Source organism: Ipomoea nil, unplaced genomic scaffold (genome assembly GCF_001879475.1).
Source record: "Ipomoea nil cultivar Tokyo-kokei standard unplaced genomic scaffold, Asagao_1.1 scaffold3314, whole genome shotgun sequence".
NCBI classification, from domain to species: Eukaryota; Viridiplantae; Streptophyta; class Magnoliopsida; order Solanales; family Convolvulaceae; genus Ipomoea; species Ipomoea nil.
In genome coordinates this window covers 3,088,803-3,111,563 of record NW_017619742.1, presented here as the reverse complement: position 1 = coordinate 3,111,563, position 22,761 = coordinate 3,088,803, and the positions used below count along the sequence as shown (strand labels likewise).

Sequence of the window (22,761 nt, the reverse complement as noted above, 5' to 3'; positions counted from 1 at the left end):
GCACGCTTTCGACAGGCTACACAGACCTACTACGGATAGCTTGCACTAGCAATCACGTAGGCGAACCTCACTATTGCTCAGACGAAAGGAGGAAGAAAGAGAATATATTAAATGACTCGAATTCAAGGTGTGTTTTGAAACGACGTTCGGAGCTGCTATTTATAGTAAGCAGCCCCTCCATCCCACCTACATGATGGACACAGGGTTTTGTCCACATTTTAGCGCCTTTGGCACTACTCCTTACATAGGAGCGCATTGTGCGCTACCATGTAATGAAATGGGTTTCCCATTTCTTAATCAATGACAAAGTCAAAGGGGTGAGGTGGATATGAAAGCTTTCATCTTTTAATTTTCCCAACAGTGCTCTTGTTTGCCACACAGAAAAGTAGCAAATCATTAGCAAGTATGACAAAGTAGAGATACTTCTTAAATGATTGACTCATGTACTTATTATGTTTGTGTTATTGAGCATCCTTATAGATAGTGAATTACTAAATGTGAATAATCATTTCCTACATGCAAATATTATTTAAGTGCTATGAAAATGTTTTATGCCGCCACTGGAAATGGAAAGAAAGGGCCACGAAAAGCTGTTTGGGAAATTGTTAAGTTAATTTAAGATTTTTAACTAAGTAATTAAGTGTATATAAGTGTTTGTACGTTCATATATCTAGATAAATTATTAATGCACATGCAAATATTATTTAACATCTATAGAGTCCTCGTCAACCAGATAGTAGCATGGCATGGCTTACATGAGAACTTTAATTGAGAATATGCTACACATGGATGATAAAGATTCTGTACAAGCACTAGTAAGATTTTTATTATTATTTTTAAATTATTTCAATTAATTTTATAAAATTTATCATATTCTGATTATGTTGAGTACTTATATATTTACTAACTTTTGACATGTAGTTCCAACAAATTGAGTACGACAAAAAGGTTATTGATTTGGTGCGTTCTGAATGGGTAGATAGTGTCTCAACCTATATAGAATAGGTATGGTTTTGATGATTTGAACTTTGTAAACATTTAGACTTGGAAATGTTTTTTGAAGTATTATGACTTGGTTGGTGATTGGTATTGGTCATTATAGTATTTAGAATTGGTAATTAGTATTTAGAATAAATATCATTTCTTCTTTTTGGTATAGTGTTTTTATATTCTTGTATATACCTTTTCTGAAATTCTGAAGTTGCAAACTGGCCAAGTTTTCAAATCTTTTTATTGGTATGCCACTTTTGTTAACTGGGATAGTTTTCTAGCATTGGTTCTGCCTTTTGGATCTCTATGTGCGAAAGTTCAAACAGCTCTCTATGAGTTTTGATTTATTTAAAAGAACTTGAGTGAGTCTTATGCGAAAGCTGGATATGTAAATAAGATTTCTCTGTGTTTTGTTGTTGGTTTAATTTTCTGCTTAAATTAGGAGTTGAAGTGGAAAGCATATGTTGCTGGAAGAGGGTCCTGTGACAACCCAAAAGTTAATTTTATAAATTCGATTTTAAGAAATTCCAAAATAGTCATTTTTCACTCTATAAAATTTTTTGCAATCAAGTTGGTGTTTGAATAAATTATTTTGAGCCACTTTTCAATAAATTCAACACCGCGACTTATTTTAAATCTAAAATCCTAAATTTTTGGGTACATCGCGTACCAAGATTTTGATCTAAAAGTCAATCTGAGTGAAACCGGGAGAAATTTGAGGAACCTAAAATAAGTGGTTGTCTAGAAAGTATTTTTGAAAAAATGCATTTTGAAACCCAAAACTATTTTAAACTATGATTCTAGACCTTGGTCTATGAAGCTTGGTGAACCACTGGACTCCATTTCTTTGCCTGATATTTTTGGAAGCTAAGCCAAATGATCACTTTGCCCTCCACAAATCATTGTTGATTCTCCTAGGGTTTAGTGTCGCTATAAAATGAAATGTTCTCAGCCTTCGCCTCTTGATTACCAACCTTGTCTTCCCCATCTCAAAGCTCAGCAAGAGAAACCAAAGAAATCACAGTAAGCATCTTCACCATTCATCCATTTCCCTTCTAGCTTCCTTGAATTCAAGCTTCCATCTTTGAGTGTTTAGCTCTTAAGGCTTGTTGTATGGTTTGTTTGAGGAATATAGGTGGTGAAGGGGGTTAGAGTTGACTTGGGAAGAAGGAGGAATCCCAACAAGAGGAGGAAACAACAAAGGTATAACCCATGGACTCCCACCTCTTTTTATAGACTCTGTGAAGTTAAAAATAGATGTTGAAATGAGTAGAAATCCTAGATTATTGATGCGGTTGAGTTATTAAGTGATCTATTGTTGATCTATGATGTGTTGTTGAGGATTTGGATGTGTTGGATTGCTAGAAATTGCATTGCAGATGAAGAAGGACCTCACTGGTGCACAGACAGTGTGCACCAGATGAAGTCACGGAGCTAACCAACGGTCCTAGGCAAGGACCGTTGGCCAGCCCCGTGGAGGCACGGCCCTAGGGCACGACTCTTGGCATGAGTCGTGTCCCTAGGCCGCTGCTTGGCGGAAGCCAAGAGGCGGGGCTTCTCAAGCCCCGCCGCAAGCTCCGCCGGGCTATAGCAGTGTAGTAGTCTGGCCCTTGTGGCTCAGCTATGTTTCGTTTCTTAAAGGGACTCGTGGTCCCTTGAGGCTCGGACACTCAGAATCGTTACGACAAACGAGTATAATTTGATTTCATTGAATTTGGAGTAGAAATGAGTAATTTACAATAGAATTTGTGATGTTTCATGTTATAGAAGTGGTCTGGGAACATTTGCAGAGAATGAAAATGTGAATTATTTGGTCTTAGCTATTTGCTATAGAAGTGGTATGGGAACATTTGCAGAGAATGAAAATGTGAAGTATTTGGTCTTAGCTATTTGTTTGAGAAGCATGACAATTATTGATTGTTAGATTAATATATAAGTATGATCATTATTTGCCAAAGTTTGCTTAACTAGCATGCCTAAGTATTCATTGTGAGTGTTTGAGAATTTTGCCAAGAATATTAGATGTTTGGTTGTATAGAGCACGAACCATTTTACACAGTAAAGTGAAGTATTGAAACATGTTGTCCATTTTGAGTTTAAAGAGCATGATCAATAATTGCTAAGTGTTTGCTAAGAAGTTTGCTATGTATTAAAGTGATGAGCATGAAGTAGCATAATATTGCTTGACTTATAATAAAAAGGAATTTGAGATATTTCTTATAGAAAGAGCATGTTAGCATATCGTAGACCAAAGTGCATAAGTGGCTCGAAGTAAGCCTAAGTATTCTTTAAAAAGCCTATATCTATTTTGGGAAAATCGTTATCTAGTTGTGTAACACTCCGAAATTTTGAAACTTTTAAAACTTAATCAATAAAGGTTATTCCTCATAAAATCCCAAACAGAGCATTACTAAACATAAGTGTGCGGGGTGCTATGCCACATCTGAGCTGGAGAACTCAGATGCACATGCTAATACTAACTAAGTATCCTCAATACAATGTCATGGCACGCAGGCCGAAAGGAGAAACTATCTATCTAATCCAAGTTCTTCTAACGCGCTCCGGAAGCTAATCGTTTGTGCCTGAAAGCCAAATATATCTGTTCAGCGAGTGATGCTGGTAACCCACTCCGACGCGTTGAAATACAATATAGGTATATATATATATATATATATATATGTATGTATGTATATATATATATATATATATATATATATATATATATATATATACATATATATATATATATGTATATATATATATGTATGTATACATACATATATATATATATACACACACACACACACACATATATATATATATATATATATATATATATATATATATATATATATATAAACCATTTTAAAGCATGAAGATATATACTTAGGAGACTCTAGCTTTAAAAACCCGGAATAGACTCGACAGATAGGGATAAGCACATTAAACAATGATAAACAGTTATATAGGGGCGATATCATAAAGAACATGTATCTAAGGTCACAGTTCACTTTCAAATCATTCACATCATCATTCGATCATCATTCAAGTCACACAAGCACACTTTGGTGGCGCCACAGGACCAATCGCATGCCCCGAACATGAAGGTTAGTACATATAGTACTAACACGGCCCCGCAGCACCCTACCTCATACCGCAGCATGAAGGGGTTGATCGCAACCAACCGTATAGACCGTTGACGAACTCAACGGCGGACCACAGCCCTACATACCGCTGATGCGCTCAATCGGTGGACTGTGATCCTCTTTAAGGGGGACTGCGACCCTACACACCGCTTGACGAACTCAGTTGGTGGGTCGTAGTAGATCAAGCCTTACACACCGCCTGAGGGACTCATTCGGTGGGCGATGATCTTCGGAGACTACGACCCTACACACTGCTGACCCATACACTCGTTGGATCGCAGCCGACCGTAGCCCTACACACCGCCTGATCACTCATTCGATGGGCTATGGCCTTCCTCGGGCTAGTGGCCCTACACACCGCCTGACGCGTCCAGTCGGTGGACCATAGCACACGAGGCCCATGTGGACCGCAGCCCAAGAAGTGAATCACTGAACGCAGCCAGGAGAATGAACCGCAACTCATAAGTAACCAATTTGACCGTAGCCAACTTCTGAACTGCAGCTCAGGAACACCATATTTGATCGCAACCAAATTGGGGTATCATGCATCACATAACACATAGTAGCACGTAGTAGCACATTGGGAAGGGGGAGCCGTATAAATAAACTTACATGTAATCATTCACATACTAAGAATAGTCCTAAGGGATTCATGCATCTTCCACCTAGGCCAACGGGTTACCGATTCAACTAGCATGCAATTCCTAAGACTCTTATATCCTACGAATGGCACCCGAAACATTAAACTAGACTCATGCACGACAAACGGGGTTCGTTGGGACACCATGGGGATTGGGGAACATCAAATGGGGAAGCCAAAGACCCGAAGTGGGCAACAAACCAGCGGGTAGCCGATGGGTGGAGGGCCACTCGCCGGCTTCAAGCTTCCGGGCAGCAGGTGCTCATCGGGCAGTCGCCTGCCCGCTACCGGCGGCGTCCTCTTTGGGCAGCGGGTAGGTGGCGGGTTCCCCTACCCCCACCTACCCCCCACTGACTCTTTATCAAAATAAACGTCCCGGGATCCTCCGTGGAACCCGAAACCATGCTTAGACACTTTTAAACACAAACGACGACACCACGTAGCCAAGTAATGGATCAAAACCAAGAATCATATTGAACACATCCTAACATGACTTCTAAACATAAATAACACCCGAACATGCGAAATCCCACCCAAATATATATCAAGAACATCACAATACACAATTCCCAATTCAACCTAGGGCTCTAATCCCATTCAAATCATCAAAGTCATAGTTTATCTCTAATATCAAGAAACATCAAGATTTATCAAGAATCATCACCCGAACATCAAGATCCTCTTATCATCATCAAGATCATCAAGATCACACATAAAATCATCTCATCAATCATCAAGATCATATCACAATTATTATAAAAGATTTATCAAGACACAAGCATACAGAAGGAGCCAAAGAAGGAGATTATAGCAGGGAAAATAGGTTTTGTTGAGACATGGGTTACCTCTTAGCCTTAATTAATCCTCCCTTGGCTATTAAGGTTCTTCCCTAAGATTTCCATCCGTTTGATTTCCCTAGGCTTGGTGGTGGGGAGTCCCTTGGGAATTCTTGTGTGGTGATATCTATTGTGGTGTGACTTCTAGGCGCCTCCTATGTCCTTATATATATATTTAGGAGTCCTAATTAGGGTCTGAATGGTATGGGTTTACTAATTCTATTCCTTAGAGGACTAAGGGTTTGGTTTAGGGATAAGGGTCCACGCTCCATGGTGGACCATATTAATTAATTAAACAGAATCCTAACCAAATTAAATCCTTTTTAATTATTATTAACGGGATTAATTAAATAATTAATTCGGGATTAAAGGCCGTAACACGGGGTGTTACAAGTTGCATGATATTTGATTTCTAATTTGTGAGAAAAGAGAAGTTGTTGAGAAGCTATGTGCATAAGTAAAGTTGTTGCATGAGTTATATCTATATGTACCTAGTGCGAATAATCCGAGGTTTTGGAGACCCGTTAGGACTATGTACTCTCGGGAAAAAAAAAAGTGAAAGTAAAGAAAGAAACGGACATTGTGATCCGATGTGAAGTAACGAGGTTGATATTCCCGAGTTACTAGGTAGGATACTACCCGCCGGGCTTGGAATCCCGGTCAGGGGGATTGCACACTGACAAATACGATACCTGATTCCACAGAGTTTGAGTAAAGAACCAAGAGAGTGGTTTTGTAGGCGAGATGAGTATTAGGCCGGCTAGATACCGAGCCCAGATAGGTCCATTATGGTGAAGTTCCTACCTCGCCCACGAGTATAAGTAAAGAGAAAAAGCGAGTCATTGCGACTCTAAAGAAAGCGAGTCAACATGACTCTAGAGAAAGTAAAGAAAAGCGAATCATTGTGACTCTAAGAAACCTCCGTTCAACAAGTGTTCTTCTTACCAAAGAAAGAGTGTGTTTGTATATCTATCTATACTTATACAAGAGCATCATGTTCATTTTATTGCATGATTATAAGAGTTGCATGTATTATATGATAGCATGAGATTGCTCATTAAGTTATATGATAGCATGAGATTTCTTATTCAAATCCCAAACAGAGCATATACTATCCATAAGAGTCGGGGTGTTATGCCACACCTAGGTTTGAGAACCTAGATGCACATGTTAAACTAACCAAGCATGGTCAAACCATAAATCGATATTCAATTACAACCCAAGGCACGCAGGCCATCCATTATGCTAGAACTAATTAAACTATGACCAAGGTTCCGACTAGAGCGCTCCGTAGCTAATGCTCATCACTTGAAAAACATTCGGTGTAACAACCGTTAGCGAATAATGCTGGTAACGCACTCCAACGCGTTAAGTACAATATAGCTAGATATAAGAAACTCATTTTGAAACTAGAATACATATATACTTATGAGACTCTAATTTAAATCCAAGATCAAGACTCATGGCACATTAACAGACTCAACAGTATAGAATAATCACAGAGACTAACATGCATCATAAGAACACAATACAAGACATAATAGACAGATAAACATACAATTAACAATTAGAGGCAACAAAGGCATTCAAGACAATCAATAAGCAAGTAGTCATCAAAGAACACAATTCATCCTCCAACCTTATACCAAGGTCCAACCTTGTAGCTCCCCTTCGTCCTTATATCAGTTCCAACCTATACCTCCAGGCCACCCTTATATCACCACCCCTTATTCCTCCGGGAAACTACATGCCCCCACCGACAAACCACCTATCAACCACCAACATATTAAGATGGTGCCGCAGTGACATTCACATGATTCGCACCTCTAGTGCCAATATCAAGGGGTCAGCGCATATAGCTCTAACATGACACCGCAACACTTATAACATGACCCATACTCAACGGCAAGCAGGTCTAAGGTGGGTTTGTGCCTTCAACACAGTAACCGCTATGGCCTGTACCTTTAGTATAATGACCAGGCACAAGTGGTGCCAACTGCTAACAATTCATTTCCACCAATCACAATCTCATCGTCATCATCATCATCATCATCATTCACACCGGCCATTGCGCAATGACCACGATACTCATCACCATTCAATCAAGCAACACATAATCAATCAATAACAATCAAAACATAACTATAACGACACGTATTACACATAAACTCCTAGGACGGTATTCAGAACATCAAACAAGACTCGTACATGACAAACGGGATACAACGGGACACGGGGAAACAACAAACGGAGAAAGACATCATGACGCACCACACAATTTTAGCGGGTGGGTGGCGGGTGGAGCACCACTCGTCGGTAGCCACCCACTATTCCAGCGGGTGGCCGGCGGGCAGACCTCCGCCCGCTGGCTACCCGCTAGAACAGTGTTCCCGGGCAGCGGGTAGGTGGCGGGTACCCGTGCCCCCACCTACCCCCACTGATACTCAGGCAACTTTTCGGTCCCGAGGTTTCTCGTGGAACCCGAAACCATGTCCAGACACATTTAAAGACATAACGACAACACCACAGATTCAATTAACAGGATTAAATCAAGACTCATACCAAATGCGTTCTAACACGATTCCTAAACATGCCAAGACTCCACATTAATCATATAATGATTCAGGATCATCCGAAACCACAAGAACACCAAGTAATCTATCTGCAAAGTACTAAATACAAGTTCTAGGCTAGACTCAACACCCGATCACGCATAATCCCAACCAATATACCAATAACATCATAATACGAAATTCACGATATAAACCCTAAGGACGAGCTCTAGAAATAATTAAAAAATGCAAGATCATATATATAATGAATCATAATATCAAGAACATCAAGATTATCAAATTAATAAATACAATATAAACCCTAATCGAAGCTCTATCAAGACTCAATCACAAATACGATTATTAAATGAGCCAATGAATAAGATATAGCAAGGAAAATAGGTATTGTTGAGACATGGGTTAGCTCTTAGCCCTAATCAATATCCTTGGCTACTAAGGTTCTTCTCTAAGATTTCCCTCCAGTAGATTCCTCTACGTTTGATGGGGGTGGGTTGGGTGGGGGTGGGGGGGGGGGGGAATTCCTTTGTAGGTTTCCCCTCGGGAATATCTTGCGTGGTAGAATTAACTGTGGTAGGGTTTCTAAATGCTTCCTAAGTCCCTATATATAGATTTAGGAGTCCTAACTAGAATCTGAATGGTAAAGGTCCACTTTTCATATTCCTTATAGAATTAAGGATAAGGGTCCATGGTCTATCGTGGACCACACTAATTAATTAATGGGGATTATAGTCTAATTAAATCCTTTTTAATTATATGGTAACGGAATTAATTAAATAATTAATCTGGATATGGAGGCCGTAACACGAGGTGTTACACCCTCCCCCATTACAAGGAGTTTTGTCCCCGAAGCTCGAGCACAGATTACTCCATTTGCTCCTAGGTGTCATGCAATTTGGTCTCCTAATTAAGGAAATGTAGCTCAAGTTTGTCATTTAACGAGTGTAGGGTGGGGGTTGATTAGGTCGGTGGTAAGTGAGGTTTGAGATTTCGAGTATACCTTGGTTTCCCGCTCCTGAGCTTGAAGCTCCACATGTGCCCAACATGGTCTCGATTGCAGCCACTCTTCTGTCCAATGAGCTTGTTGCGAGAATCAAGGACGAGAATCCTTCATCCATGATCCGATTCTGCCTCGTGAGCTGCGCGAGGATGCGCTCATTGGTGGACCTCTCATCTCGGTCCTCCAAATTTCCCCTTCCCTATGTGGAAAAGTCACAAATAATGTTGTTGTCAAAAGTCAAGTCTTCACCAGTAATAACTCTTAATAAACACGGCATACTTTGGCAAAGTAAATAACATGTGTTCTAGAGAAAATTGACAATACAGACTCAAGTCCTCCTACGGCATTTCAGATTTTTATTTATTTTTTGTCATTTTGTGTGGAAGAAATTAAAAATGATTGTTGATGATTTGACGTTTTCCGGAAATTTCTGAGAGATAATGGAAAATATTTGGTTTAAATATCTAATCCTATATATAATAAAGCCATATGGTCTTGTGAAAATGAAATGATGATATTCAACATTTAATTTTCACAAGACCATAATAATATTGTTTTTTTTTTTTTGTTGAAAAGGGAGGGGGAAACCCAAAAGAATCAAAGATTTCTATGAAAAGTAGCTCCCATCTTGTCTTGCTGGAGAAGCTCTTCTATCTCGATTGGAGCTTCCTTGAAACCTCTGTACCCTACTTGGGTTGCAATAGCTGACCTCGCCAGCCAGTCCGCCACTTTGTTTCCCTCACGACGCACATGAACATACTCCACTTGTTGCAACCTATCAGCCTCACGCATGCACCTCCACATAATGTTGCAGACTTTACTGCTTGCTTTATCCTTCTTACGCAACTTATCAATAAGCTGCTTAGAGTCACTTTCTACCAAAAGCTTTGCACAACCTTCCTCTCGCGCTAGACGCAAACCATGGAACACCCCCCAAGCTTCCGCTTCGAGCACTTGACAACGACCAACGCTGGACGAGAAGCCTGCACAGTATTCTCCAGCTTCATCCCGGATCAAACCTCCACATCCGGCCATTCCATCTCCCTTGCAACTGCCATCCACGTTCAACTTGTGCCATCCTCGTGAAGGTTTCGTCCAGCCCACCTGCTCATTAGCTGCCGTTATAACTCCAGTACCCGGGTTCAGTCTCTTTTTAAAAGCCTCCTTGATCTCCACGTCATACTTAGCAAGCCAGCCTAGCTTCACCTCAAACGGTTGGATGTTGTGGTTAAAAATCCCTTCGTTTCTCCATCGCCAGATCCACCATAGTATTGCCCCAAAACGAGCCTGCCAATTCTCATCGAAGCCACGTCTCACATCACCCTCCAGGTTCATCTCGAGCCACTGCTCCCAGGCAAGGCCATTCAGCTGCGCGTTCACTCGCCTAGGGAGGCTTGCTTCCCAGATTCCTTTTGCTGCTGGGCACTCGCGAAACAAGTGTTGAAGGTCCTCCACCTTACCTGCACAAAGAAAACAAAAAGGATCAGCCGTAAGCTTCCTTTTAGCTCTTTCGACGTTCGTTAAAAGCTTCTTGTGTCGCAGGAGCCAAAGGAACATGCTAACTCTTGCTGGAACTTTCATTCTCCAGATTCTACGCCACATGCCATCCGGAGCGTTTCGGTGATCGCCCACCAAAGCTTGGTACATAGATCGGACGGTAAACTTTCCGTTAATCTCCATGCTCCATCCCAGCTCATCCTGAATCTCTGCCGACGTTAAGACTTTGCCTGCAAGATTTCGTATTTCTTCTTGTGGCAGTGCGTGTTCCAACAATTCCCATTTCCATCCTCTTGTTTCGTCCCAATAGTCACGCACCATACCGTAGAGTTCCGGAAGAGGGATAGGCGCCAAAAGCTGGTCGTAAAGAGGTTCCGTAGAGATCCACTTGTCCATCCAGAACCGAGTGGAAGCACCACTTCGGGCAACACATGACACTCCCTGGTGCATGGCCGGCCAAGCTGCTGCAATTCCACGCCAAGCATTTGAAACCTTTCGCCGTCCCTGTCTCAGGTCATGGATGTCCTCCGACTTCCTGTATTTCACGTTTATTGTCTGTGCCCAGAGACTATCTTTCTCGGCCAGGAGCCTCCATCCTAGTTTCGCCATATAAGCCATGTTTAGCTCGCACATACGCTTAATTCCAAGCCCACCCGCTTCTGTTGCTGTCGTAACCAAGTTCCAATTTACCAAGTTCATCTTTCTATCCGCGTCACTGGATCCCCACACAAATTTGCGCGTTCGTTTTTCTATCTCCAAGCAAACCCCCTTCGGAAGATAGGTCGTCTGCATGGTATAAGCCGGCATAGCATTCAGAACCGAGCGTGCAAGGACAACTCGACCCGCAAGCGAAAGGGTTTTCGCTTTCCATCCGTCTAGCCGACCAGATATCCTAGCAAGCAGGTCCGAATGGGTGGCACTGGTGACCCGGCCGTGTATGGCCGGCACGCCTAGGTATTTACCCAAGTTCGTCGTACGCTCAATCCCGAGCCTCCGCGAGATGTCGTCTACCTTTTGCCGGCTGGTATTCTTTGAAAAGAAGACTTGAGATTTACTAAGACTGATTTTTTGCCCCGAGGCTTGGCAAAACTGCTCAAGGCATTCCAAAATGACATTTGCTTGTTCCATTGAGGCCTCCGTAAAGAGCACCATGTCATCTGCAAAACAAAGATGAGTTAGAGTGGGGCCATTTTTCGCAATTTTTATACCCTTCCAAACCTTCTTTTCTCGATTCATGACAATCATCTGGCTTAAACGTTCCATACATAACACAAAGATAGCGGGAGACATTGCGTCACCCTGTCTAATGCCTCTTTCCGGTCTGAACGCCTCCAACCGTTCCCCATTCCAGATTAGGGAAAGCCTGGGAGTTTGGATACAAGTCATCATAAGTTCCTTCAGAGTCCCCGTAAAACCTGTCTTATCCAGGGTATCCCGAATAAAATCCCAAGAGAGCCGGTCGTAGGCCTTTTCAAGGTCCAGCTTGATTGCCATGTACCCAGTTTCACCCTTCTTCTCCCGCATTGTGTGCATCACCTCCTGAAAAATGAGGATGTTGTCCGTAATCTGCCTGCCGGGGACAAAAGAGCTCTGGAAAGGGCCTACTATTTGAGGTAGGATAAGCTTAAGTCTGTTGGTGATCGTCTTCGTGATAATTTTGTACGCAACGTTGCATAGGCTGATTGGCCTAAACTGTTTGACTGTCTCCGGGCTCTGAACCTTAGGAATCAATGCCACAAGGGTATCATTCAGACCCTCCTGCAAAGTACCTGTTGCGAAAGCCTGCTTAACCAAACTGAACACGTCATCCCCTGTCTTGTCCCACATGTGTTGATAAAACCCCGCTTGGAAACCATCCGGGCCTGGCGCCTTGAAAGGCTTCATGTCCTTGAGCGCAGCATGGACTTCCTCTTTCGAGACTGATCTGTTAAACACCGCCCAGTCAATAGGCCGCAGGCGGGGAAAATTAGCATAGTACTGAACTGGTATAGTCCTCTCTGTATCTTCCGTAAAGAGCTGCTTATAAAAAAGTCTGACGTGGCGTTTCAAAGCTTCATCTTGCGTGATCCACTCCCCATTCTCATCAAGAAGCGCCCGAACCGGGGCCCGGGCTTTGCGTATTGCCGTTGCTGCATGGTAGAATGCCGTGTTTCTGTCACCCGAACAAATCCAATCTTCGCGCGATTTTTGAAACCAAATAAGCTCCTCTTGTTGGAGAGTGGTTTCCAGCTCTTTTCTGAGTTTGAGCTCGAGCTTGATAAGCCCCTTGTGATGGTTTTCCGCTAAACACCTCTGTATGCCACTTATGCGGGAGGCTAGAATCTTCTTGCGTTTGAAAACATTACCAAATACATCTTTATTCCAGGTTGACAAGGTTTTAGCCAAGGTGCCCGTATTTGCCATCACCCCCTTCCCCTCTTCCCAGGTTCGCGCAACTACATTACGGATGTCCGCATGTGTGAGCCATGCCGCTTGAAAAGCGAAGGGAGCCGCTTTCCTCCGGTTCTTGCTTCCATCCAGGCAAACGAGGATAGGAGCATGATCAGATGAGAAACGAGCGAGGTGAGAAACAGACGCCTCAGGAAACCGCATTCTCCAATCGGCACTACACAGAGCCCGGTCTAATCGGGCACCCTTAGTGTTGTTGGTGTTCCCATCCTTCACCCAAGTCAAATTTGGCCCTGAGAATCCCATATCAATTAAACCTTCTTCCAGGATCCAATACGCGAAGTCAGAACACCTGCGGGAAGAAAAAGAAGAGTAATTACTCGTCTCGTCCTTAGACAGTACCGAATTAAAATCTCCGGCTGCAATCCAAGGCCCAACAATCCCACGTGTTGATTGCCTTAGATCCTGCCAGAGGCGCCTCCGAAGGTGGTGTGTAGGGCTGCCATAAACTGCAGCAAGCCACCACGGTGGCTGGCTACTCTCCCACACCTGCAACAAAACAAATTGGGGGTGAGTAAAGGAAACCGTGACTCGCAGTGAATCTTCCCAAAAAATCCAAATACCACCACTGAACCCAATTGCCTCCACTCTAATCCAATCAGAGAAGCCAATCTGTTTGCATATAAGATTTGCATGATCGCCGGAGACCTTGGGCTCAAAAAGTGCGATCATCTTAAGCCTATGCGATTTTATGAGAAACTTTAGGGCGCGCAGGAACGGCTTTCCACCTGCACCCTGACAATTCCAGAATAGACAGTTCATGGAGATAACCAGCTTAAAAAAGTTGAACACGATACGCAAAAAAAGCATAGGCAAGACACAAGAGATAAAAACCCGAGAGAAGGAAAACCCAAAGGCGGAGGAGCTTTATTGGGCTCCTCCGTTACCTTCATCTTCCTGTTGCTCGCCTAGGCACATCACCGCGTCTCCCTCGTTGTCAAAGACCTCCGGTGGGTCGCCAAAGTGCTCCCTAGTGTCTTGCCAAACTGGGGACGGTAGCACATCTCCCGTATCGCCCGCATAGACACGCGAGGAATGAATCACTAAGCCACCTTTCTCGCCCCGAACAACCACATGCTCGCTCTCCTCCGCCGCACGCCTGGGCCTCTCCCCCACCAACCTCCTCGTTCCGGCCTGATTTGGATTCGCTCTCAGCTCACGAGTCGGTGTAGGGTCGTTATTAATCTGTTTCTCATTCACCACGACATTGGGTCTGCGGGTGCCTTCAGCTCTCTGCCCCGGATTCTGCGACACCCGTGGTATACCCTGGTAAGCTTCTGCCGGCTTTTCTGATTGCACATTATTTTCCCGCTCATCATCTGCTCCGGCTTTGTCCCCCGCTTCTTCCGCACCTGCTTCCATACCTGCCTCATCCGATGTCAAGGCCGCGAACCTGGAGGCACTTACTACCGCCCTATGTCCGCCAATATTTCCCCCCCCCCCCCCCTCGGCCATTGCCCACCTTCGCATTTTTGATCGAGCCTGCCGCCGGCGGGCGTCCACGTCTTTGTGGGGCAATCATCCACGTTCCGAACGGGATTTTTGGATCCTCGGCCTCTTTCAGTCCCGTACGCGCCCCATCTGCATGTGTATGATCTGTATTATCGTGTTCAGCCTCAGCTCTTGCCTCCCCATCCTCCTCTTGCCCTCGGCCTGCCTTTTTCAGCAGCGGACAATTCTCCTTCGCATGGCCATAAAGGCCGCATGAGAAACAGATTAGGTGCAGTCCCTCATAAGCCACATGTCTTGTCTTCCCCTCGTAAGTAAACTTAGAGATGATAGGTTTGCGCATGTCGATCTCCACACATATCCTTGCAAACATCCCTCTCGATCCCATGCTGGTGGCCTGATCCACTCGAACAGCTCTTCCAATCCTTCTCCCCAACTTCCGGAGGAAAATATAGTCGTAATACTCCATTGGAATGCACGGAATCCGCGCCCACACTACCATCTTCTTCGTAGCATCGTTCATCGGATCGAAGTCGGGCTCCCACGGCTTCACGATCAAGTAGTGGTCTAAGACCACCCAGGGACCTTCAAACAAAGCAAACTCAAGATCATCAATGGATCCAAACCTTACCAGGAAGTAGTCGTTTGGCAGTGCAATTAGGTCCATGCTACTTTTCGGTTTCCACATGGACGTGAGCCTCCTAAGCATGTAGGCATATCCCACACGTCTCCCCAACACCTTCAGAATCATAGACTTCCGCCATGGCGCACGTATCTTCTCCACCTCCTCCTTAGTCAGACGAATGGTCGGGCACAGAGGATCATCGTTTTCTTCTTCGATCAGCTCATCGTGGGTTTGGCTTGGTTCTTCCTGGTCGTCTAGTCTGGTTGGATCGGCCCCAGTCCTCCCCATCAGACTATCCATATACGATCTTCGTTGATCTACCGGCGGTCGCGGTGGTTCCGTCTGTGCCGATGGGACGATCTCTCCGCATGCCTCCATCGTCGGGTTCGTGGAAAAACCAGCCTCCATGCCACCCTCCGGCGTCTCTTGCACCATGACAATCTCCTGGCTCGGCATCAATCGTTGATCATCAGTCATCGTCGCCCGTTTAGACCTCTTAGTGCTACGCTCCAAGAGATCCAAATCTTCAGAAGAGCGCGGTGACGAGAGCGTTTCTTGAGACTCCATCTATTACATAAGAAATAGTGAATGACAAAATTATACACCATAATAATATTGTTGTTAATTATAATAACAATAACAATAATAACAATAATAATAATAATTGCAATAATAATAATAATTGTATGGATCATGAATATCAAATACATTTTTAATATATTAAAAATACATTTTTTAAATATTGAAAGTACCTTACATACATATAGAATGTACCCTTAGTATATTTAAAATATACTTTTTATTGCATGCAACCCCAAAGTTCATAAGTTTGAAATTAATATATGGCATAGCTAGGGGCCTAATATTTAAGATTGTTGATGTGCATATTGAGGACTACGGAGACAAAGATGCGTTATTCGTGGATTTATCGGATACTATCCAACAACACTCTCCAACTTAATTGACGTGAAATAGGCTTAGTAACATTAAGATTATATTCTCGAATTATTAGTTCTCACCTTTTATTGATTACACACTTAATTCGATAGTATTTGGAAGAAAAAATCAATGTTCGAACTAAGATTGTGATTTTGGTCTTTAGAGGTCAATTGTATGTTGCTACATCTAGAGTTGGAAATCTCAAAGCTAAGGTCTAAAAATTTTGATCTGTGGTGACTCTAAAATTGTAATTCAATGACTATTGTAGTTTACTAAGTTCTTAAAAATTTGTAATATTAAATACTATGTACTAAATTTTTAATATAGTTTAAGATTTGTAGTAATCACCCACCTTAAATATTATTTTAATTGTAAATGTATTTATGTTCATAATTTTATCATAGGAATTCACACATAATAATTATTAAATAACAAAAATTTTATATATGAATAAACCTCATATAAGGTATATTTTTATAACATATTTTCTGTGCATCGCACGGGACAAATACTAGTTAGTACATATAGCGAGTTACTACGTGAACACAAAATTTTTAGCACAAGTCCATGTACTTATTTACTGTTAAATATTCAAATAAATAATTCATATATTTGGTTTAATTGTTACCATAATTATATTTAGTAATTTATTATATCTAAAATTCTTACTTTAATATTAAATATATCATAATTATTACTCAAATTATCAATTATATATTAAAATAATTTAAATTCTACAACAATGAATTAAAAAAATTATTTACAACGGAGTATTATTTTAAAAATTATTTTAATTTAATTAAGATTTGAACATTGACTATTATTATTACTATTATTATTGAACATATATTTTTGCGCATCACACGTATAAAATACTAGCGTGTGTGTGTCGATGAACATGATCTCATTAACCACCCCTTATGTGAGAACTGTGAATAAATTTCATCGATCAATCTAAGATGATCAAAGGTTGAAAATAAAACACAAATCGCAGTGATATTTTTGTAATTATGATTGTGTATCTTATATTCCCTGATTGTGCATTCGCGGATAACTGGTTGTGCATCTTGAAACATTTTCTAAACACACTATCAAGTATTTTCCTAAAAAAACTGTGGTGTCATTTCTATAATTAATTTTGTAATTATGATTCTGCATCTTGTAATGCTTGATTGTGCATTTACAAACTTTTCTCAAATTTCATTCTCAATTATTTTTAAAATTCACAATATAGCATTCTCAAATGCACAACTATAATGACAAATATGGCACAACATTTTTTTTTTTTAAAGTCATTGATCATCTTAGATGGACGGATAAGATTAGTTCTCACATTCTCACTAAGGAAGTAGCTTTCATTTTATCCCAATCCCCAATCATATATATATATATATATATATATATATATATATATATATATATATATATATATATATATAGCACCTTATATTTCAATGATTTCAATGGTGCATTTCATGCTAGTGTGTAGTGCATTTTTAAGTACTCTATGGTGCAGATTTGAGTGATTAATGGTGCATTGATTTTTATTACACCACTTTAACGGGGGTGTCAAACTCGTAGACGCGTGCAATAAACCCGTTATCGGGGTGCATTATGTGCTAGTGTGCGGTGCAATTTTGAGTGCTCTGTGGTGCAATTTTGAGTGGTTAATGGTGCATTGTTTTGTATTACACCACTCAACGGGGGTGTCAAACCCGTCGACGGGTTCAATAGACCCGTCAACGAGGTGTATTACGTGCTAGTGTGTGGTGCATTTTTGAGTGTGTTAGGAACTGTGTAATTAGATTTTGATGATACCAAACTACTTAGAGATTTAGATCCTCCCCCCTCCCCCCTCTTTTTAATCTCGTTGTTTAGAGTCTTTCGGGTAGAACGAATCATCCAGTAGGACGTGTTTGCCATTTACATGTTTCGTAGAGTACCTACACGAAACAATGCATCGTCAGTTAGTCATCATCAAGATCAAGTGAAGAGAAGACCGAAAGTAGGTCAGGCCAAGAGATTCTTGCAGACCGAAACCTGGAAGGGTCTATCTCTTGTGTAATTTACAAATGACAAAGAAAGGTCATTTGAGATGTGAAGACAACAAATGTTAAGGACAATCATTCGTTACCAGAACCCAAGACTACGAGTTAATATCTGACTAAATTGGACAAGCCTTACATGCTTTCGGAAGCATAAATGTCCAAGTCTCAATGCTAGGGAAATCATCCTAGACAAATGGTGTCCTAGGAATGAAGTTTTGAATCCCAATGAGCAATGTTTGGTTCTTTTGACAGCACTAAAAGACAAAAAGGTAGGTCACCTTTTTTATGCCAACGACTACGTAGTACAAGTCGCATTAAAAGACTCCTTACCCAGTAGATATTACACAATGGTTAATAGGTTTTGAAATCTCATCTTCCTCCAACGGATGGATTTCTCTCACCTATAAATATCCCTCTTTCACCACTTGAAGAAGGTGTTGGTTATCACTCTATTGTTAACAAAAGCTTTCAAAATATCTCAAAGCTACAAGTTATATTGCGACCAGTGTGTGTTTGTGAAGATTCTTTTAAAGATAATCTAACTCTAAAAATCTTCACATCATCAAGAAATCTTGCACAAGTCAATATGAAGATCAGGCTTCATCAAGTCAAGATTTCAAGTTGGAGATGCCATCAATCCTTTCCAACAACACTCACCTCTGTAGAAGTTGATAGAGGCGGAGTAAACTCGGGGGAGTTGAAAAACTTGAGCAAGTTGCTGTCTGGCTTAGTGATCAAGGAAGCAACTTTGGCTTAGTTTGTACTAAGGAGTGATAGTGCAAACACTTTCACGAGTTGTGAAAGAAGAGTGGAGTAGGCTTTCTTAATAGCCGAACCACTATAAAATCTCTCTCTCCACCCTTTTATTTATTGTTGCTTTACTGCTGTGCATTGCATTCATATCAAATCTAAGCAATACCATTCGAACTCAACAGGTGCGAAGCACAATAGCAAGAACACTTAATTTCCGTTGTGCATCACTCTTTCGAGTTTAGTTACCAAAAATTGCTTTTAAGAGTCTATTCACCCCCCCCCCCCCCCTCTAGACTCTTACCTTCGGTATCGGGATCAACTGGAGTGTTGTGTGGTGCATTTGCAAGTGATACATGGCGCATTGAGATTGTCCAGCGCCTTTGGATGAAAATTATCGGACGATGTGTATTAGGCTACACGACCGCATGACAGATGATGACCGCATATGAGCACATTTGTGCGTGTGTGTGTGTGTGTGTATATATATATATATATATATATATATATATATATATATATATACATACATATATATATATATATATATATATATATATATATATATATATATATATATATATAATTAGTCAATTTAATCTTACATTGTTTGAAATGGAATAATTAAGTAAAATTGTTTGTCTACCTGGCTAGTAAGATGGCAGACCAACATGATTAAATGATGTAACAATCACACAAATCACTATAATAGTGTGTATGTGCGCGCGTGCATGCATGCGTGGGCGCGTTTGTGTGTGTGTGTGTGTGATAGATACCCCAAATCGGACACCTGATCTAGAAAGTGCAAAAGGGAAGTTAGGCTCTAGCACGGCATAACATGGCGATTCAAGATAAACGACTTCTGTCATGTTTCCCGCCTTTCTAGCGAGGCACCCGGGAGACCAGGCTAGCAGACGAACGCGTACCTGGGCAAGAGTTGGCTGGTTCAGGCAAAGCGACTAGGCTCGATAGTCGGTGTGTCCCCGACTGGGTTCCCTCCAAGGACCCGAGTGGGCGACTAGGCTCAGTGGTCGGTGCGTCTTTGTCTAGGTGGCACAGCTCCCTAGCCGGGCTTCCTCGTCAGGTAGTCAGTGCGTCCTCGACCGAGTGCGCGCCCTAAAATGTTTAGCAGCGAATTCCGTGGAGATTCCTTTCCTTATGTAACACCCCACTTTTTCTAAATCTTAATTACAATTCTAAACCACTATTAACATAAACAAATTAAAGTAGCAGATAATTGACTTAATAAGAAAACTAGTGGGAATGTCACCGCCACAACCACCACTCTGTGGTGATTGCATATGCTAAGGGTAAAACTAGAAATAAAGATAAAATACTAACATCCATAAATTTAACCGAAAGTCATAAGGGGGAAAAAGATACCCCGAAGTCTACATCATCAAACATCATCAACATCGTAAGTCTATAAATCCGACCAATAAGATCAGAATAAAAGTAATAAGAGTTTAGACTTCTATAATTACTAGACTAGTCTAACTCGATCACTTCTCAACGCTGGGCCCACCTGAAAGGGGTTTTACAAACAACACATAGACAAATAGGAAAAACACCCATTAGCATGAATCTAAGTATAACTACACTCAACCATGTAAAGTAGTATAGAATATACTTTTAGAAAAACATTTGTTCGCTTACTAAGTCAAACAATCTCAACCCATAAACAACTGTAGATACAACACAGACTTTCTATATGCTTGCAACCTATAATATCCACATGCATGCTTCAATACAAATGATTTAACTACATAAAGATTTCAACACATAAATAGCACAACGATCTCATCATAACGAACTCATGCTTACAAGCAATTTCATACTATTAAACAATATGAAAACTATCGTCATGCTTTCAAGTTCTCATCATGCAAACTGGATATACAAAACCTCAATATGTAACTAAAGCAATCATGCTCGATATACAATCTTGATTCAACATTCTCATAATGCAATCTCATGCAATACTCTACTCAAATGCAATTTCATGCAATACTATACTCAAATGCAATCTCGTGCAATACTATAAATGTACTCAAATGCAATATCGTGCAATACTATAAATATACTCATACACTCGTTGTAAAATAGAATACTTTCTGTGGAGGTCTCATTGAGTCATAAATGACTTGCTTTCTTTCTTTCTTTCCTTAGAGTCGCAATGACTCACTTCTTACTTTCTTAGAGTCGCAATGACTCACTCTTTCTTTATAAATGGACGAGGTAAGAACTTCACCATAGTGTGAATGAACTTATCCGGGCATAGCATCTAGCCGACCTAATACTCTGCTCGTCCACCGAACCACTCTCTTGGTTCTATGCTCAAACTCTGTGGAATCAGGTATCAAACTATTAGCGTGCACACCCCCTGACCAGGATTTCAAGCCTGGCGGGCAGTTTCCAACCTCGTAATGTGGAAATACACCGCGTTACATAAACTGGGACCGCAATGTCCATAAAATCATCTGAGAGGACATAGCCCAAACGGGGTCCTCCAAAACCTCACCGATATGGATAATATATAAATATATCTCTCATGAATCAATCTCATGCATGCAACATCTCAACAACTTCTCAATGCATCAAATAATGATATACCACATGCTTATGGATTTTGAAAGTAATACTTAGGCTCACGTTGGCCACTTATGCAATTTTTAAAACATGATATACTTGAGATGAAAAAAATACTCTACAACATGCTCCAAAATCATATATAAAGATCATAAAATTCTCAAGATTTCAATATCATACTCGGTTTGCAACATAACAAATTCTATATATTTTTATCAACAAAATATGCTTCAAATCTCATTGATCAAACAACACATTCTAGTCATGCTTTTCTAATAAGTTATATTCTCAAAGTGATTATGCTTCTCTACTCAACACAAAAATAACATCGGGCAACAAGGCAAGACATTTCTCTTTCACAGTGAACTTCAAAACACATACTGTGTAGCAAAATCATCAATAAATCCTTCATAACATGCTCATTTCTAATCCAAATTTAACGAAATCAAAGCCAAAACGTGCGTTGAGGCGGCCCCGAGGTACCGAGCCACAAGGGCCCGCAACACCTGGCTCGAAACGACACGTAGCTGAGCCACAAGGGCCCGGCCACTGCACAGGACCTACTTAGAACATACTCAGGGACCAGGGGCGGGGCTCGTCATGTGCCGCGCCCCCCTAAGCCCGGTTGGCCACGGCACTGGCTAGCAGCCACCCTAATGGGTCGCGGCTAGGGCCATCACATTCTTCTGGTGCACACTGTGTGTGCACCAGATGATCCTTTTCATCTGCAAAAATACATTCAACCAAGTCCAAAACATCCAAAACATGATCAACACATCATAGACAAATACTAGGTCACTTCCTACCTCAAACACAAAAAAAATCCACCATTTCTACTCAAAATAATAGGCTTCACAGAGCCAAAGATCAAAGAGGGAGTCCATGGGTTATACCTTTGTTGCCTCTTCTTCTTGTATGGATCCCCTCTTCCTCTCTACTTAGCTAGCTCCACCTTTACTTCCTAAACTCCTCAAACAAACTATACAAACAACACATAAGGGAGGAACCTCAGGGATTCAAGGCAAGGAGATGAAAACCATAAGAAGGAAGTTGAATGGTGGCTAAGGAAACTTACTGTGTTTTTTTTTCTCTTTCTATAAAGAGCTCAAAGAGAGGCAAAGAAATGGGATCAGGAGACAACATTGGAATAGTGAGGCTTTTATAGGATCCAAAACGCTAGGTTGATCATCAATGATTGGTTGAGGGCAAAGGAGTAATTTCCATTTGCTAAAAG

At 41.3% G+C, this 22,761-nt stretch overlaps 2 protein-coding genes across 2 annotated transcripts; both read right to left on the bottom strand.

Moving 5' to 3' along the window:
• Positions 1 to 9,779: 9,779 nt before the first annotated feature.
• Positions 9,780 to 14,489, bottom strand: LOC109169412. Its single transcript, XM_019318293.1, has 2 exons — positions 14,015 to 14,489; positions 9,780 to 13,855 (listed from the first exon to the last, which is right to left on the bottom strand). The coding sequence occupies exons 1-2, from the start codon at positions 14,487 to 14,489 to the stop codon at positions 9,780 to 9,782; spliced, it is 4,551 nt and encodes a 1,516-aa protein (XP_019173838.1).
• Positions 14,490 to 14,541: 52 nt separating this feature from the next.
• Positions 14,542 to 15,768, bottom strand: LOC109169411. Its single transcript, XM_019318292.1, has one exon. The coding sequence runs from the start codon at positions 15,766 to 15,768 to the stop codon at positions 14,542 to 14,544; it is 1,227 nt and encodes a 408-aa protein (XP_019173837.1).
• Positions 15,769 to 22,761: the final 6,993 nt, after the last annotated feature.

Bases quoted from the DNA above. Each gene is read 5' to 3' on its own strand.
- LOC109169412 (XM_019318293.1), bottom strand. From the start codon at position 14,489: ATGGAAGCAGGTGCGGAAGAAGCGGGGGACAAAGCCGGAGCAGATGAT. The intron at 13,856-14,014 runs GTAACGGAGGAG...GTCAGGGTGCAG, and splicing joins CGAGCAACAGGAAGATGAAG to GTGGAAAGCCGTTCCTGCGC.
- LOC109169411 (XM_019318292.1), bottom strand. From the start codon at position 15,768: ATGGAGTCTCAAGAAACGCTCTCGTCACCGCGCTCTTCTGAAGATTTG.